The sequence below is a fragment of the Sinocyclocheilus grahami genome, unplaced genomic scaffold (genome assembly GCF_001515645.1).
Source record: "Sinocyclocheilus grahami isolate Dianchi unplaced genomic scaffold, SAMN03320097.WGS_v1.1 scaffold76.1, whole genome shotgun sequence".
Lineage (NCBI taxonomy): Eukaryota > Metazoa > Chordata > Actinopteri > Cypriniformes > Cyprinidae > Sinocyclocheilus > Sinocyclocheilus grahami.
In genome coordinates, this window is record NW_015505255.1 from 2,275,349 (window position 1) to 2,292,143 (window position 16,795).

The window sequence follows — 16,795 nt, forward strand, 5'->3', positions numbered from 1 at the left end:
TAGGATAACTTATAGCCAGTCCATCCCTGGATAAAGTAAAAAGTAGACACAGGATACATCACTTTCCTCTGTAAAATTGCAACTGAACTTGGCAACAAATGATTGTATACAACAGATTTGACATAACTACACAAGTTGTGTAACAAGAGGGTGAGAGGTTGACAAACAAAAATGTTCAGTTTATGAGAAAATTATTTGTGAAAAGTGTGACTCAATTCAACTTAAATATAACATGAATGAATGATTTCTATACTGTGATGGCTTGTTGAATACTTCAGCGGCGTTCTTGAAATATACCGTTACAATATGCAGTAAAGTAATAATAAAAAAAAAAAACATGCATTAGTGCAAATTTGTAGAGCATACAGGCAATTAATACAATTTACGTCAACACATGGACATGTTTTACCAGACAGTGAAAGGAGCTCTTGATCAAGGCTATTTTATTAATGCATTTCAAGTACTTCAAAAAAATTACATGTCGTTGCACAATACTTTTTGCCAAGTATTTAGTAAAAATGTTCAAAAGTGAGCGCAAAAGAGAAGAGGAAAAAAAAACTACAAATAAAGCAAAAAAAAGAAAAGAAAGATACTGTATAAAACACAGCGGACATTAAAATCAAACAGTAGTAGTATTAGACATTTTCTCCATCTTGTTTTTCAAATTCTATCCACACCATGCTTACATATCAGTGCACATTATTTATAAACTTAAAGCTAGACGAGCAAAAAATATTTTGTAAAAATTAAATCCTAGGCCAAATCCCCTTACAAATTCAACCAAACCCATTTACCACAGAATAACACAAAAAATTATTAATTTGAAGCCAATTGCAGTCAGAACAGTAAAGTCAAGCTCGCTAAAAACCCATTTCCCATTAACATGTACAGAGACATACACAAATGAGGTGATGATTTAGATCTAAGGGAGGACTTATAGTCAGCAAAATAAGCAAATCATCCATGTTTTAAATGCACATCCTTAAAGGATGCAAGGTTGTTTGAGAAGACAGACTTAAGAAACATCGGACTTCTCAGTCACACTACCAGGATCACATTCAACAAACTTAAAACAGAGGACAAAATATTCCTGGTCTGTTGAAATACAAAAAAGCACAAAAGAAAACTTTAAAAAAGGACATCTGTGATGCATGAATCATTTGTAACCCTTTGCCTTTGTTGAGACACAAACACAGAAGACAATCAAAAGACATTTAGAGAGAATGGAAAGGTTTCTTTTAAAAAAGGATGTTGGACTGCAGTGATAGTAGTATAGTTACCATGGACTGGTTCAGATACACTATATAGCAACACAAGGCATATATGTATTGATTATATAGGCTGCTAGTCTGGATCTTTTGTTTTTTAACTATTAAAAGAGGTAATGACTGAAATCTCTGAGGAAAAGTTGCTTTGTATAAATATTGATTGGTGTGTAAAACACTAAAGAATCTACAGATTGCTTTTATCATCTCTCTCTCTCTCCATCTATCCCATCCTTTCACTAATGCACACCACTGAGATTTACTCATTTGTGTAACTGTCCACACTTTCCTGTTTCCAACATTTTATTGCAAAATAAAAACCTTTTATGGATTGAAAAACCAAATATTTCCTGATGTTGTGCTTCTCTTTTCAAGTCTGTCTCCTGTGGGGACCAGTGTTTTATCGGCTGAACATAAAGTAACAGTGACTCTCAGCAGATCATAGCTTTTTTTAACCATCATCCTTCTCATTAACTCCCTCGCCCACATGGAATGAAGAACTGCAGCTATTTAGTGGTTATCAGCTGGGGAGGGGAAAATAAACAAGTGCTCTGCACAAATGTGGCTTTCAGCAAAGTGAATCTGGTAAAGGCCTTTCACCAATAGAAACTCTCTGTGCTGTTATTTCCTATTATATCCTGAGTGTCAGTTAAACATCCTTGATCATCATCATCCAACAGAATTAAAAAAAATGACATGACTGAAAAAGATCTGATGTATTTTGAGATCTCTGTACAATCGCACGCTGGAGACAATGAGAAAGCTTCAGAAATAAAAGCTTTTTAATCCTTTTGCTTGCATTTTAAAAACATCTTAATTACATACTGGAAAACGAGTCTTTTTAAAGAGTTCTCTCAGCCATTGTTGATAGGCAGAAATATCTATGTGATATCCCATCATGCTCATCTCCACAGGAGGGTGGCAATCCAAAAAAAAAGGGATAAAGGGGGGAAAAATGGTTTAATCACTTGAGAAAGAATATGAAAAGCAGAAAAAACAGAACAAAAATCATCCATTCTGTCCTCTTCCTCATGACTAGCTTCTGAATGTTTCTCTGAGCTATGCAACGAAAGCTTTGCTGGCTCCCAGAGCAGTGGTTTCTTACTCTTTAAAACGGTTGTTTTCTTAAGTATAGTCCTTTGAAGTCCTTTTATTTGCCAGTTTCTTAGTTTGTAGATGGGGCTCATTGATTGATTCAGCTAACTCTTTGGAGTGAAGTGTTTCCCACTGTAGGCACTAGGAAGAACCAAGGCAATGAGGAGGCTGTCTCAGCGTCGCATCTGGCCCATCTGATAGTTCTCTCTCTGCTGGCGATGGCGCTGCGGCTGGGTCTGTGCAGCGGGATTTCTTCTCCTCTTCAGTGTGCCTAAACAATAACACATACAGGTATGATTAATCACTTGAGGTGCAGGGGTTAAACTAGGTTTTTGGAGTTAAGGCAATTCTTCAAATTCAGTGACGTGACCTCGCTGAATATCGCCTCTACCAGAGTCCACTACTCTTAACATTAAATGTGTTTTTTGGACTGGGGTAAAGTGAAAATATTCCAAAATATAAAATATTCTGCGCTTTAAATAGTTTTTGACTACAGAAAAAAAGAAAAACGGATGTTTGAGTGATTGTTTTAAGGTTGTACTCTGGACTAAAACTCTGGCTTAAGCCTAAAGTATACTTCAATTTACAGTGGACACTGCGTAAATGTCAACAGCATAGTTCACGCCTTGTCCAAAAGATGGCAACTGCCTCTGCCCTTTGTTTCACATTCACTTTGCCCATTGACAATTATATTTTTATCACTCATAATGTCTGGAGAAAAATGGCACAGATACTGGACAAGGATTAAACTTCCCAGCATACGTGTTGAGCACCTGCGTTAGTGCATTCTATGAAATGGAGTATACTTTGAAAGAATATAAATTTGCTGTATGCATACACTAAACATTCCCATCAAAACTGAAGTATGTAACATTCCTATTCTACGGAGCATTTGATTGGACAAAAATCAAGTCTGGCCTGTTTTTATTGGAATAGAAAGACTGAATTTTAAATGCATTTATCTGCTAGTGAATTATGTAACAATTATGTGTAATAATAGTATACAGACGAGCTGTATGTTAGTGGTCATGTGAGATATATTCCTGGCTGTGGTTTGGTAAGGAAGTCTGAGCCACTTATGACCAGGTGATGATTTAGACAGGGATCATTTGGGGTACATTACCTGGCAGTGGTCTGGGTGGGGGTAATTTAGGGTTGCTGCTAGGTGTGTGCACACTGCAGATCTTGATGAACCCAGCCATTAGCATGATGAGAGCAATGCCCATTAGAAGAACCGCCCACCAATGCTCCTGAAACACAAATATTAAAATGAGATGAGCACTGCCAGTGATAAAGAATATTGCTGAGTGAAATATCACTTCTCATGGTCTTTCATAGCGATTAAAGCCGCAAACAAATGCAGGGAACAAGTATATAGGGATTACATAAATGAGACACTTACCACTATCCACTCTGCAATGCTCGAGTAAAGCTCAGGGTTGAAAATGGCCTTCTTAAGCCTTGCCAGAGGGCCATCAGCATCCACCAGCCTACACTTCATGAAGACATCACAGTAACCTTTGAAGTCATTACAAGGAGAGCCAGGCTGTAACGTGGTGACCTGTTTGTTAAAGTAATTAGCCCATGTATCTGAGCTAGTGCTGCTGCAAGTGTTGGGCTGACCTACAAAGACAAACAAGAAACAATGGGATTAGTAAAATTTGTTAAATACATATTTAAAATATATATTTCTTTGGAATTACTTTAGATGTTTTATGACAATTAAAAAAATTAATTTTGTTGGGGTCTGGAGTGCATGCTTGAGAAATTGGTCAGTGTTACTCACCCTTCTTCATACAGCACACATGACACAGCTCTGTGTCGTCTTTCCCCTCCTCAGTGGCACAAGTGCAAACATCTAGACCATACTTCTGACAGATAGAGCCAGAGCAAACCTGAAAGAGAAAGAATTCTCAAACAGAATGTCCTCAAAACAAAGACAACTATTACACACACATATGCACATATACAGTGAGAAATATTCAATGCTTGGAAGTCTTCATGTGTATGCATTTGGGCCAACATGAAAATATTTGTTCATGCCAACGTGAAAACAAATAGGTCAAATTGTATTACAGTTATTAAATGCAAAATCTGTTTATACTTTGACATTAAATTCTTGACATTGAGACTTTTTATAGCATTGTCAATTCCAAGGGACAGAAAACATGTACAGAATGAGCACACAACTCGTGATGCAGCACCTACCCCATTAAGGCAGACTTGGGTATTTGAGTGGCAGGATGTAAAGTTTTCTTTAGGCGTTGAGGTGGGGCACTGGGCAGAGTTTCCATTGCACATGCCCTGAAGAGCACACTCAGACACCTCCCTGCATTTCACATTGCTGGACTTAAAGGTACACTCTGACGTGCAGCATGGACCCTGACTGGGACTGCAAGAGAAAAGTACAAGAAAAAATTTCCGCTTTATTGCACTTAATGAAATAAGTGTTAACGTAATAAGAAATTACTGCTAATGATACAGATTAAACAGACTGTTAAAGTTCTTCTTGCGCACCTGCATTTAACGTTTGGCTTCAGTTTACACTTCAGTGCCTCTGGCGCATTGGCATCATAGCAGCACTTGTCCTTGCATTGATCGCTATAGCCACAGTCACACTCTTCATTAACCTCAACCAAACCATTACCACAGATGGGCTGTCCTGATTCTGGAAAAGAACAAGACAGTGAGAGAGAGAGAAAGGGAGACTAAAAAAAAAGAAGTCTGCCACCTGATCAGGGCTGAAGGAATCAGTTTTTTGAGACTTTGATGAAACATTTCTACAGAACGGCGCCATGAGCTCATTACAATGACAATCCTCCCAGAGCGATCTGAGATTAAGTGCCTCACTCAAGGCCACTGCCGTGATAGCTCATGTCTCGTCCCAGCCGAGAGCCTTAGACACGACTCCACACAATCATGTGACATACAAAAATCAGTAAAAATAGTGCACAATGTACTGTGTTAATATGAAAGAATTTTCTGCATTTATTTTTTACAGGTGTTTTATCTGTAATTTTACACTTCATTGCATTGTGTTTTAGAAACTGTCCATGAATCTACTACATGATATCCTGGCAGAAAATTACCAGTACATTTTTCTCGTATGAGGTTAAAATCTCACCAACAAAGCAGAGGAATCTCTTCTTATCCAGCACTTGGCTGATGTTGCGAATGCTGCAGATGGAGAACTTGTTGTTGTTGAACTTGTCTCCTGATGTGGCTCTTGCATACATGATGTAGTTGCCTCTTTCTTTCTGGTCCTGAGTCTTAGACTCTCCCGGAGAGCAATCACTTCCGGAGTCATGCTGGAAGACAGAGAAAGAAGACCAGTGTAATCAGCGTACAGACACATTTGAAATATTCACTATCCTAGCAGCTATTGCCCTGCAGCTTTGGCCTGAAGCTACGTAAGAAGGGTTGGAAACCTGGTCAGTACCAGAAAAACTAAGGTTGCTTTTGAAGGTGTTACTAGGGCCAGAAGGGGGTGCTCTCTCTGCAATCTATGCCAGTAATGCACATTTTGCACCATTACAATGATGGGGACTGGACAATAAATAAAGGTCCTCTCTGCGTTTGTTGGTCCTAAGCTGGTTTAAGGAGCCTGGCCAAACTGATGTTCAGCTGGTTTTCTAGCAGACCACCTGAACAGACCATACTGAGAGAGCAGATATCCCTATGAATCTCAGTAAAAACATTTTGAGTGTGGGAAAGTGCTTTATAAACTAAATTAACTAATTATAAATATTCTAAAAATACTCTCTTTGCAACTGAACTATACGTATTTGCCAGAAACGAGATGCTAATTGGCCTGCAACTACAATAAACTAGCCTGAAAATTCCTACCACTATTTTTCAGTGGGCCATGGGCCAATTCTTAGCAATTGCTTTTAAACTGAAACGATTTACACTGGATTGAGAAAATGTGAGGTCAGGTTACTACAAAAGACTGGCTAGATGAATCTGACAATTTAAAAGTCTCAAAGGCAGTACTGTAATGGATAATTTATTCTTAGAGCTTTAGAGAGTAAAATTAATTTGTTCATAAAGGATTCAGCTGAGGGGTGTTTCTATTGCTAATCTGTCAAGGATGCTGCACATGAATTGAGAAGGACTCACCGGAGAGCCAAAGTTATGTCCGACCTCATGAGCGAAGGTGATGTGGGAGACTTTAGGAGGAACGTGTGAAGCATAGTTTTGCACGGTGATGATGCCAGTGTTCAGAGACTTCCTCTTCCCATCAGAGTACTGCTTATTCTTCTCACAGATTCCACCAGAGCTCCCTGAAACCAGAGAAGCATCAATTAAAAAATAATGAATTAAACGATAAATAAAATAAATCCTAAATTACATAAAATCTCTATGTGATGGTATCATTAGCATCATAATCCTTAAGTGGTGAAATCATAAAGCAATTAAAATTTTGTATACAGTATTTTGCTCTACTCATAAACATTTCTACAAGCATCCAAGTGAATGTAATTAGTATTAATTATTATTTTGCTTTACGTCTACCTCAAATTTTATTTGCAGACTCAACTATAATTCTCCAAATAGTATAAATACCAGGGGTGTGGACTCGAGTCACTTGACTCGAGACTTGACTCAGACTCGAGTCCAAAATTTGATGAATTGCGACTCGACTCGAAATAATTAAAGAAGACTTGAGACTCGACTTAGAATTTGACAGCAGTGACTCGAGACTTGACTTGGACTTGAGCCCTGTGACTCGGAAAGACTTTATGATCAGATCAAAGTCGTTAGGTCCCTGCAGCGTTGCGCTTGACTGGCAATAAGCTAGAGACTACGTTCGGGGAGCGCTGGATAGGTTAGTATAAATTACTGGAGTAATAGCATACCTTATGACAAAAGAGAACAAAGATAATAAAAAAAACTAATTACATGATTCGTCTAGTAGCGATCTCCGCTCCTGAAAAGTGCTGCCCTGTCCGTTTGATCGCCGCCCAGCAGACACACGGAGCGGGCATGAGAAACGAGAGGTGCGGGCGCGATCACCGTTTCCTCTCACTTGCAAAGTATGCTTGCAGTAATTTCTACGAGTTCTTTCTGCGTTTCCGCTCACATATTTTTAAATCTCTTTCATTATGATCATTATGACAAATAATGTCTCAATGGCTTAGATATAACACCTAGAAGTATATAGCTATTCTTATGCACACATGCAGAGGCGGACAAAGTACTCAACTCTATTACTTGAGTGAAAGTACAGATACTGCTGGTCAAATATTACTCCATTACAAGTAAAAGTTGTAAAGACTGATTTTTACTTAAGGAAAAGTACAGAAATACTTGCTTTTAGAAGTACTTAAGTACCAAAAGTAAATTTCCTTTTTTATGTCAATGCACTGTTTTATTGTTGTACGTAATACTTGCAATACTTCTGATGCAACTTAGAATACATTACACCTACTAGCTTGTAGTATCTTTGGAATAAAGAGCTTTCAGAATGTTAAAAACCTATGGGGGAAAAAATTAACACCCCTACCCACCCCCACAAAAGCAGGATGGTAGTGATCTCACACAGCTCTGACAGTGTGTGTGCACACATCTATGTGTAGCCATTCATCCACATTTGAACAGAGTGGACAGTGAAGTCCTGTAAATACAGAGTGATAAGGAAGAAAAAAAATCAAACCTGCTTTATAACCCAGCAACACAACTATAGCTGTATGACTTTACAACAGCAACACTGCTTTAACAAAAAAGCAAAACAGCAAGACCTATTTGACATCAATTGTTTAAGACTTGAATCTTACAGCTGAGGACTCGCAACTCGACTTGGACTTGCCTGTCTTGACTCGAGACTTACTTGTGACTTGCAAAACAATGACTTGGTCCCCCCTCTGATAAATACTTTGGCCCTTTCAACCTGCGCTTTGTTTGATTGTCCCAACCATGCTGACACAGCAACACTGGCTTTACCAATGATTTGGGATCTCTTTGTCCAACCAATGGAAGATTGGGACGGGGGAATATGTGCAAAAACTGTTTAGTGACCTTGGTGTTTAAACTTGATTAATTACTCAACACTGACAAGTGTAGAAATGAAGTGATCTCACTGTAGCTGTGGCTCAGACGCCCACAAAAGCAAATATCACTGAATAAAAACAACCGGCGTTGCGTACACATAGACAGAGGGCAAAGACACACGCCACTCTGCCATCAGAACACTAGTACCTGTAAAATGGTTGTGTGTGATAATACTCCCAAACATCTCACAGAAAATGCAGAATATGAAAATGCAAAATGCACAAATTGATTTCATAATCCGTGCGCACGCGTTCGCAATCCGTCCCCACAGGTTTGTAAACTGTACTCACAGACTCATTTTAGAAGAACAAATCTTATTGTATATTGTTTTATTGTGTATTAAGTGGAATACATTAAATTGTCTTAACTGCATGTTCACAGCGATTCTCTTTCAATTGTAGCGTGCACGAGGTGGAATACGATTTAATAAGAATGATGTGCATCAAAAATCTTCTGTTTATTTGTGATAATATTAGCACTTTATTATCATTGTCTAATAAACCTGGCCTTGTGTATTACGATGCTTTTTCTAAATGCATATGTAAATGTAATATTAACAATAGCTTAATAATAATAATAATTATTATTCATTTATAACTATAAATGAGGCATAAGACAGTAATATGTTTATCATAAAATAAGTAATGAATGCTTTATTTTTAAATAACCTTTTACAGTTTTGGAAATTTGTGCACCATTCATTCTTAACAAAGACTTGTTTTGGTGATTTTATTATAGGCCTACTAAGCATTTCCCCCCCAAAATTAGACCATTCAGTGTAGGGTTTAAATACATTGTAGGGTTTAAATACATTGTACAGAATACTTCCCAATGACTCTCTCGGTCTACCTTTATGCTTCCATCCAATACTATGGTATTTCCTAATGCAGCTACTTCTCTTCTGCAGTACTGTCTTATTGCAATCCGGTCTCCAAATCTGGGGATGTATGTCAGTAGTTGCTCATCTGACATACTATTGACTGCATCTTGAATACATCCAACTCTCTATCGTTTTTTAGAACAATCACGAAATTCTCCATTTTGAAAAATAAAGTTTAAACAATTGGCCTGGTTGAATCTGCCGGCACAGATTGGGGGCGGGGCTACAAATCCGTGGGTACAGTTTACAAACCCCTGGGAACAGATTGCGAAAGCATGCGCACGGATCATGAATTTGTGGGTACGGATTGGAAATTCGTGGGTATGGTTTATTAATCCGTGGGCACGATTTGTTAAACTGAGGGAACAGTTTAAGAATGTGTGAATACGGTTTATAAACTGAGGGGACGAATTGCAAAACCGTCGCCACGGATTGATTTCCCCCCCCCCCCCCTACAGGTGACTTCCCAGGCTCCGTAGAACAGAACAAAATAGAATCAATGCTATTTAAACACATCTATCTAAATAAGGACATTTCTTAGACTTCTGTTATGTTCATAAAAAGTTAAATATAATGAATACAGAATTAAAATGATTTACATGCTTATTACTATTGAACAAATGTATTCTAATACTTTATTTATTTGGATTTCCAAATGCAGTTTCACATCTGATTCGCATCGCAGGTCTTCAGCCCTGCCTCGCCCCCTGACATGCTGATTTCATTTCAGATTAGCAGACACTAATTTAGGTCACTAGCACACACAGAAAACCTCTCAGGAGATAAAACTGGGGAGACTTTTTATGTGCATCTCTGATCGTACCTGAAGGAGCCCCGACCCAGGCCAGACCCAGGACTCCATCGTCAAAGTCTCTATCTGTGAAGACGTAGGCTAGGCAGTAGTCATCGTGATTCTGCTCTGAGTTGAGTTCTAGAAATTTCTCCACACCGATGTTGGGAAATCGAAAAGGGTTAGTATGATCGCTCTCATCATCAGTAGTGTTGATCTGAAACGAAGACGCAAATCAACTTCAGTTTAATACAAATGACAGTCTGCAGTCGATGTTTAGTCTACATGAGATACAGGATAGATCGAACATCTTGTCTACATTCTTAGAAAGACGTCACTGACTTTTTTTTTCACCATCTCACATAAGAGTGCCGTGTTAAAACAGGGTGTCAAGTTTGTCTGTTTTTGTGCACAAAACACTTTTGTCCAAAACCTCTTTTAAAACATTCTGTGTGAACGGACCCTTAAGTAGCCAAAAAAAATCAATTGTAGAGCCGTAGTCTGGGACTAAAAAGTGAACTGTACAAGTCTTCAAAAGAGCTGCAGTACATGGTCTGACATGCTTTTATTGACATCTGGTCAATACTGGCCAAGATCTGTAACCCCTCAGCATAACAACATGAGCCAGTCAGTCGAGAAGGACTTGTATTCTAGCCAGCAAATCATGGTGGATAGGAAGAAGAATATCCAGTTTATATACCAGACATATTTACATTAGCATCAGTAACTACAAAATACTCTTAATCCATATTTCACTTCCAACAGGGAACGACATACATATAATTAATAGTAAGACTGAAGAAAGAGAGAAACGCACTCACCTTAATTCTCTTCACCATAAAACTGATATTGCGAATGCCCTGAAAATCTGTGCTTTGATAGATGGAGTCAATGGCCTTTACATGACTGGAAATCTGCACAACCCAAAAGAACAAGCCTATAAACGTACAATATAAAAAGCTGCAGGCACTATATACCATTAAGTCACCCGTGCTTTAGGTGTACCTGTGCGATCACAGCCTCCCTGGTGCCGTAGTATCTGAAAAAGAGGTGATCCGTCTGAATGAAGAGCTGACAGGTATTTCTCTCTACCTGTGCTGCACGACGTTTCCTCAGGATCACTGGTCCATCAGCCATCTCTTCGTCAAGGACGTGGTTCTTCTGCTGCAGAGAAAACAGCAAGACATATACAAACCTAACTGAAGGTTGAGAAGAAAAACATTTTTATGTTTGAGCACAAAATAATTTCTAATTATTTATAATAAACGAATGCATTTCTCATCATTGATAATCTACTGTATATCTAATTTATATCAGATGAAGTACATGTGTTCAGGCAAGATTTCAAATTTAAATCTGAACTTCAGAATCATGGGAAACAGGAGATGTTCCAGATCTCTCCGTGTGGTGGGGTTTCCATGTTTGTATGCATTGCGAGATCAGAAACACGGTGCTAGTTGGTGATATCGGTGGTGTTCAGCTGAGTTGTGTGAAGGGGTGTTGGCGCTGACCTGGGTGGGCTCCTCCACTGCAGATGCCTGGTATTTCTTCATTCGTTCAAAAACAGTGAGATCTGCACAGCCTCCTTCTGCTCCGTATTTATGAGGATAATCTGGGTAGGAAAAATCAAAAGTTTCTTGAAAACCAAAGCAACACAATGCTCTTAGAGTACATTTTAAAATGATACTGTTAACATGTTGTAAGAAATCATAGTCTGCCTCGACCAAACTTCCACTCCAAGTAAACTATTCTCCTTTCTCTATAAAGAGCTTAATTATCATAGAGATAATTCTTTATGTAAATAGTATCTCCTGAACGTTACTTCGTCACCTATAGCGTGGGAGCGGCAGTGTGCCATCAAGAACCATCTGCTGACCAAAAGGGTACTTGAATATAATTGCTAGGGATTCTAGATAATCCTATCACCTTAACATTTGGTTGTTTCCACCTGAAAGACTACCACAGATGTGGGAACGGAAGGCTATCACTTTCATTGTTATCCGCAATTTCCATTTAAGAATTTGAGTATAAAATGTTTGAGCTTAGGATGTTCGTGGTTCATTCTGACTCCGTTGAACCCAAGGTACTACATGTACTTTGTCACTGCTATGCTGCAATAAACATCTTCATCGTCCTCATCATTTTTCTTACAATGTGAAGTCTCTAATTAGACAACCTGCTGCATTTTTGCCCTTTATGCTCTTTTATTTACATTTTTTATTTATTTTAAACTTCAGTATTTCACATCTAAATATGATACATAACTGAAAAGATTTTGAGTCAGAACTAGACATTTATCCTGAGGGAAGCCTCTCAGCGAGGAAACTGCAAATAGCACTATCACACACTGCACCTAAGGAAGAACTGCAAACACAGCTGTTACAAAGTCCACCTATTCCTGTTACTGTAATGGGAACAGCATAAAGTGTTACTGATACTTGACGTCTCAGCCTTTTTGTGGCTGCAGAGCATAAAATATTCTTATATCAACTGCACTGCTTACTATTTACAGAATTTAATACCGCACTGACAGTTTCTTTCATTACTGCTATTGCTTACCAATCACTACTTGACGGTTACATTTGATGACTGAACAAAGAAAAGGTTCTATACCTTCACTCACACTAACAACTTTCAAAATACTGTTCAAAAGTTTGGGGTTTGTACAAAAATTCAGCAAAAACAGTAATTTAGTGAAATATAATTTAAAGTAACTGTTTTCCATTTTGAATATTTTTTTAAATGTATTGTATTCCTGTGAGGGCAAAGCTGACTTTTCAGCAGCCATTACTCCAGTCCTCAGTGTCACATGATCCAGAAATCCTTTTTCCCTCCAAGATTATTTGATTAAAAGAAAGTTCAAAAGAATTAAAATCAAAAAATGTTCGTAGCAATATTACTCTAATTTTGAGCAATTTATTGCATCCTTGTTGAATAAAAAAAATATGAATTCACAAAAAATCTGATCATATAAACAATCATATAAAATCACCTCAGTTGTCATTTCATTAACATACACATAAAAAAAATGTATACATATATATATATATGTGTGTATATATATATATATATATATATATACACACATACAATATATACATATATATATATATATACACATACAATATATGTATACATATATATATATATATACACATACAATATATACATATATATATATATACACATACAATATATGTATACATATATATATACTGCATGCATCAGTCCAAAAGAAGTTAAAACGTAATAAGCACTTTAATATAGCTTGCGCCAACAGTCCTTCGCAGAAGCAGCTCCGGGAGGATGACGTATGAGGTCAGCTTTGTGCATGCGCCGCTCAGAAGTGACGCACGCGGAAACTCAGCGGAGAGATCAAAACAAAACAATGGTTACGAGGTCAGCTTTGTGCATGCGCCGCTCAGAAGTGACGCACATGGAAGCGCAGGGGAGAGATTAAAACAAAATACCGGTCACTTATTAGAAGGACAAAACGAGGATTTGCAAAGAAGAATATCGGAGGATTTCGATATAAGCCAAGAGGAGACTGGTTTTCCTTTGCTAAAGTAAGGAAACTTTGCTTCCTTTGCTCCTGTTAACAAACGTTGGTTTTCACGAGACTCACCGGCACATGCGCAGCGCTGACCTCATCCGTCATCTGCCCGGAGCAGCTTCCATGTAGGACTGTTGGCGCAAGCTACATTAAAGTGATTATTACGTTTTGAATATGGATATTTTTCTTACAAAAACGCATCGATTCGCAACAGGAGGCCTTCGTTCACCTCCCGGAGCCGTGTGAGACACTTTTTTTTATGGATGGTCACTTTTTTTTTTACTTCTTTTGGACTGAAGCAATGCAACACCCGCTGAGTGCCATTAAACAGCTTGAAAGATCAAAGACAATTTTTTATATAACTCCGACTGGATTCGTCTGAAAGAAGAAAGGATGGCTTGAGGGTGAGTAATTTGTGGGCTAATTTTAATTTTTGGGTGAACTAACCCTTTAAGGGTAAATTTTTCGAAACAAAGCTAATGTTTTATGAAAATCGCCTTTAAAATTGTCCAAATGAAGTTCTTTGCAATGCATATTACTAATCAAGAATTAAGTTTTGATATATTTACAGATATATTATATTATATATTTATAAAATATCTTCATGGAACATAATATCCTAATGATTTTTGGCATAAAAGAAAACTCTATAATTTTTTAAGGTGTATGCCGTGCCTCCAAGCTTTCTCGTTTTGCTAATAAACTTTCTACGTTTCTTATTTATTTGGTTATATATTATACATTTTTACTTGTTTCCAGTTTTGTACATTTAAACTTTATGCAATTATTTGTTATTTTATATTAGGCATAGCCTGCCCTATGGAATGGTGTATTTTTTATTTGTTTTGTTAATAAAAGTTATACGTTTTATATATACACTAAAGTGAGTTTGATGTTGTATTTTGTTGTTGCATTCAAGCAATTGACGCCGAACTGCCGCTAATTCTAAAGTGAAAGTAAAATGCGCACGGTTTCGATACGAAATGCAAAAGTGCCTGTTTGGCAATATTTTGGATTTTGAAAAGCCGATTAACTTTTGCCATTTATCTGATTTTGGAAGTTTTTTTAAATATTCGTTTCTTATTTAATTGGTTCCACAGTGTTTGCTGATATTTACTTTATTTAAACTTTGTGTCATTTATTTATTTTATTTGACATTTAAGGTGTATGCCGTGCCTCCAAGCTTTCTCGTTTTGCTAATAAACTTTCTACGTTTCTTATTTATTTGGTTATATATTATACATTTTTACTTGTTTCCAGTTTTGTACATTTAAACTTTATGCAATTATTTGTTATTTTATATTAGGCATAGCCTGCCCTATGGAATGGTGTATTTTTTATTTGTTTTGTTAATAAAAGTTATACGTTTTATATATACACTAAAGTGAGTTTGATGTTGTATTTTGTTGTTGCATTCAAGCAATTGACGCCGAACTGCCGCTAATTCTAAAGTGAAAGTAAAATGCGCACGGTGCTTTTAAAAGCGAAGGAAAGCGAGGAAAAGAGGGAACACCCCCGCCCCCGTGGTGATAACGGTATTACCGGTGTTGTCCCACGTCGATTAACTGGTGGGAAAATTTCCTCACCGTCACAACCCTAGCCTGTACATGTGCCTTCTTGAGCAGGGGGATCTTGCGGCGCTGCAGGATTTCAGTTCATGGCGGCGTAGTGTGTGTGTTACCAATGGTTTGCTTGGTGACTGTGGTCCCAACTGCATTATGATCATTAACAAGCTCCTCCCGTGTAGTTCTGGGCTGATCCCTCACCTTTCTCATGATCATCCTTACCCCATGAGGCAAGATCTTTCATGGAGCTCCAGACCCAGGCCGATTGATGGTTGTTTTGTATTTCTTCCATTTCCAAATAATCGCACCTACAGTTGTCTCCTTCTCACCAAGCTTCTTGCTGATGGTCTTGTAGCCCATTCCAGCCTTGTGCAGATCTACAATCTTGTCTCTGACATCCTTTGACAGCTCTTTGGTCTTGCCCATGGTGGTGGGAGAGGGTGGAATGGAAAATACAGATTGTGTGGACAGGTGTTTTATACACCTAACGAGCTGACATAAGGAGGAACTTCTTAAAGTGGTATATATCTGTGTTCCACATGGGCACATAACCAATCTGTGGGAGCCAGAATTCTTGCTGGTTGGTAGGGGATCAAATACTTATTTCACTCACTGAAATGCAAATCAATCTCTAACCTTTATATAATGTGTTTTTTTTCTGGATTTTTTTGGTTGGTATTCGGTCTCTATCCATTAAAATAAACCTACCATAAAAACGGGCAAACTTACAAAATCACCAGGGGATCAAATATATATATATATATACACACACACACACACACACACACATTTCGAGATAGGCGTTATCGCACTGATAGAAGTGCTCACTTTCGCGCACGCTACACTTCTTCAGTTCTCATATACAGCGCGCGATCAGTTCTCAGTGCTCAAATATACACACAGCAGTCCAAAAGTCTATCGTGTAGAGTATCTCACGTAAATACAGTCGGTTATGGATTAAGTGAACATAAACAGGTGGGTGAAAACTGAACATGTGTCAGTATTACATGCATGCCTTCTGTCTTAAAGGGACAGTATTCCTAATTAAGTACCTATCGGTGTCATTAATGCTAACCAAAAAAATATGTTAAATAAATATGTTAAGTAATATGTTAAGTTATCCTTATCTCTTTCGTATTTGTCTTATTCTGCTTCTTTTTCAAAAATTATAAATTATATATTATATATATTATATATGAACAACTATAATTTTTATAAGTTGCTCCCTTTTCACTACTGTTAAAGGGATAGTTCACCCAAAAATGACAATTGTCATAATTTATTCAAGTTTTTCCATATTCAATCCTTGATTCAAATTTCTCATAAGCTTAATTAATTTGGTCTAAAGAGAGAAGAATTAATGACTATTTTTGTTTGAAGACTACATATAAAATAGCTACCAAAATAAATGTTGGTAACTACAGTTTGACAAAGTAATGACTAAAAGTTGACAAAAATGCAATGACTTTTCGTCGACTAAAACTAGACTAAAACTATGAAAGACTCAAATGACTAAAATGTGACTAAGACTATTAAGCATTTTCGTCTCAAGATAAAGACTAAGACTAAATCAAAAATGGCTGTCAAAATTAACAC

At 37.5% G+C, this 16,795-nt stretch overlaps 1 protein-coding gene across 2 annotated transcripts in view; it reads right to left on the minus strand.

Annotated features, from left to right (window-relative positions):
• Positions 1-629: 629 nt before the first annotated feature.
• The window catches only part of adam10a (ADAM metallopeptidase domain 10a), a 43,396-nt gene continuing 27,230 nt past the window's right edge, over positions 630-16,795 (minus strand). Inside the window, exons 3-14 of one of the 2 annotated variants that reach the window (XM_016273190.1) lie at positions 11,593-11,693; positions 11,087-11,242; positions 10,903-10,995; positions 10,115-10,298; positions 6,480-6,643; positions 5,485-5,668; positions 4,878-5,028; positions 4,569-4,752; positions 4,147-4,255; positions 3,763-3,983; positions 3,484-3,610; positions 630-2,631 (exon numbers count right to left, since the gene is read on the minus strand). In XM_016273190.1, coding sequence (XP_016128676.1) covers positions 2,534-2,631; positions 3,484-3,610; positions 3,763-3,983; positions 4,147-4,255; positions 4,569-4,752; positions 4,878-5,028; positions 5,485-5,668; positions 6,480-6,643; positions 10,115-10,298; positions 10,903-10,995; positions 11,087-11,242; positions 11,593-11,693 — 1,772 coding nt within the window. In that variant the 3' untranslated portion in view covers positions 630-2,533. Of the gene's footprint in view, positions 2,632-3,483; positions 3,611-3,762; positions 3,984-4,146; positions 4,256-4,568; positions 4,753-4,877; positions 5,029-5,484; positions 5,669-6,479; positions 6,644-10,114; positions 10,299-10,902; positions 10,996-11,086; positions 11,246-11,592; positions 11,694-16,795 lie in introns of both variants that reach the window. The other variant, XM_016273189.1, reaches the window with a different exon arrangement.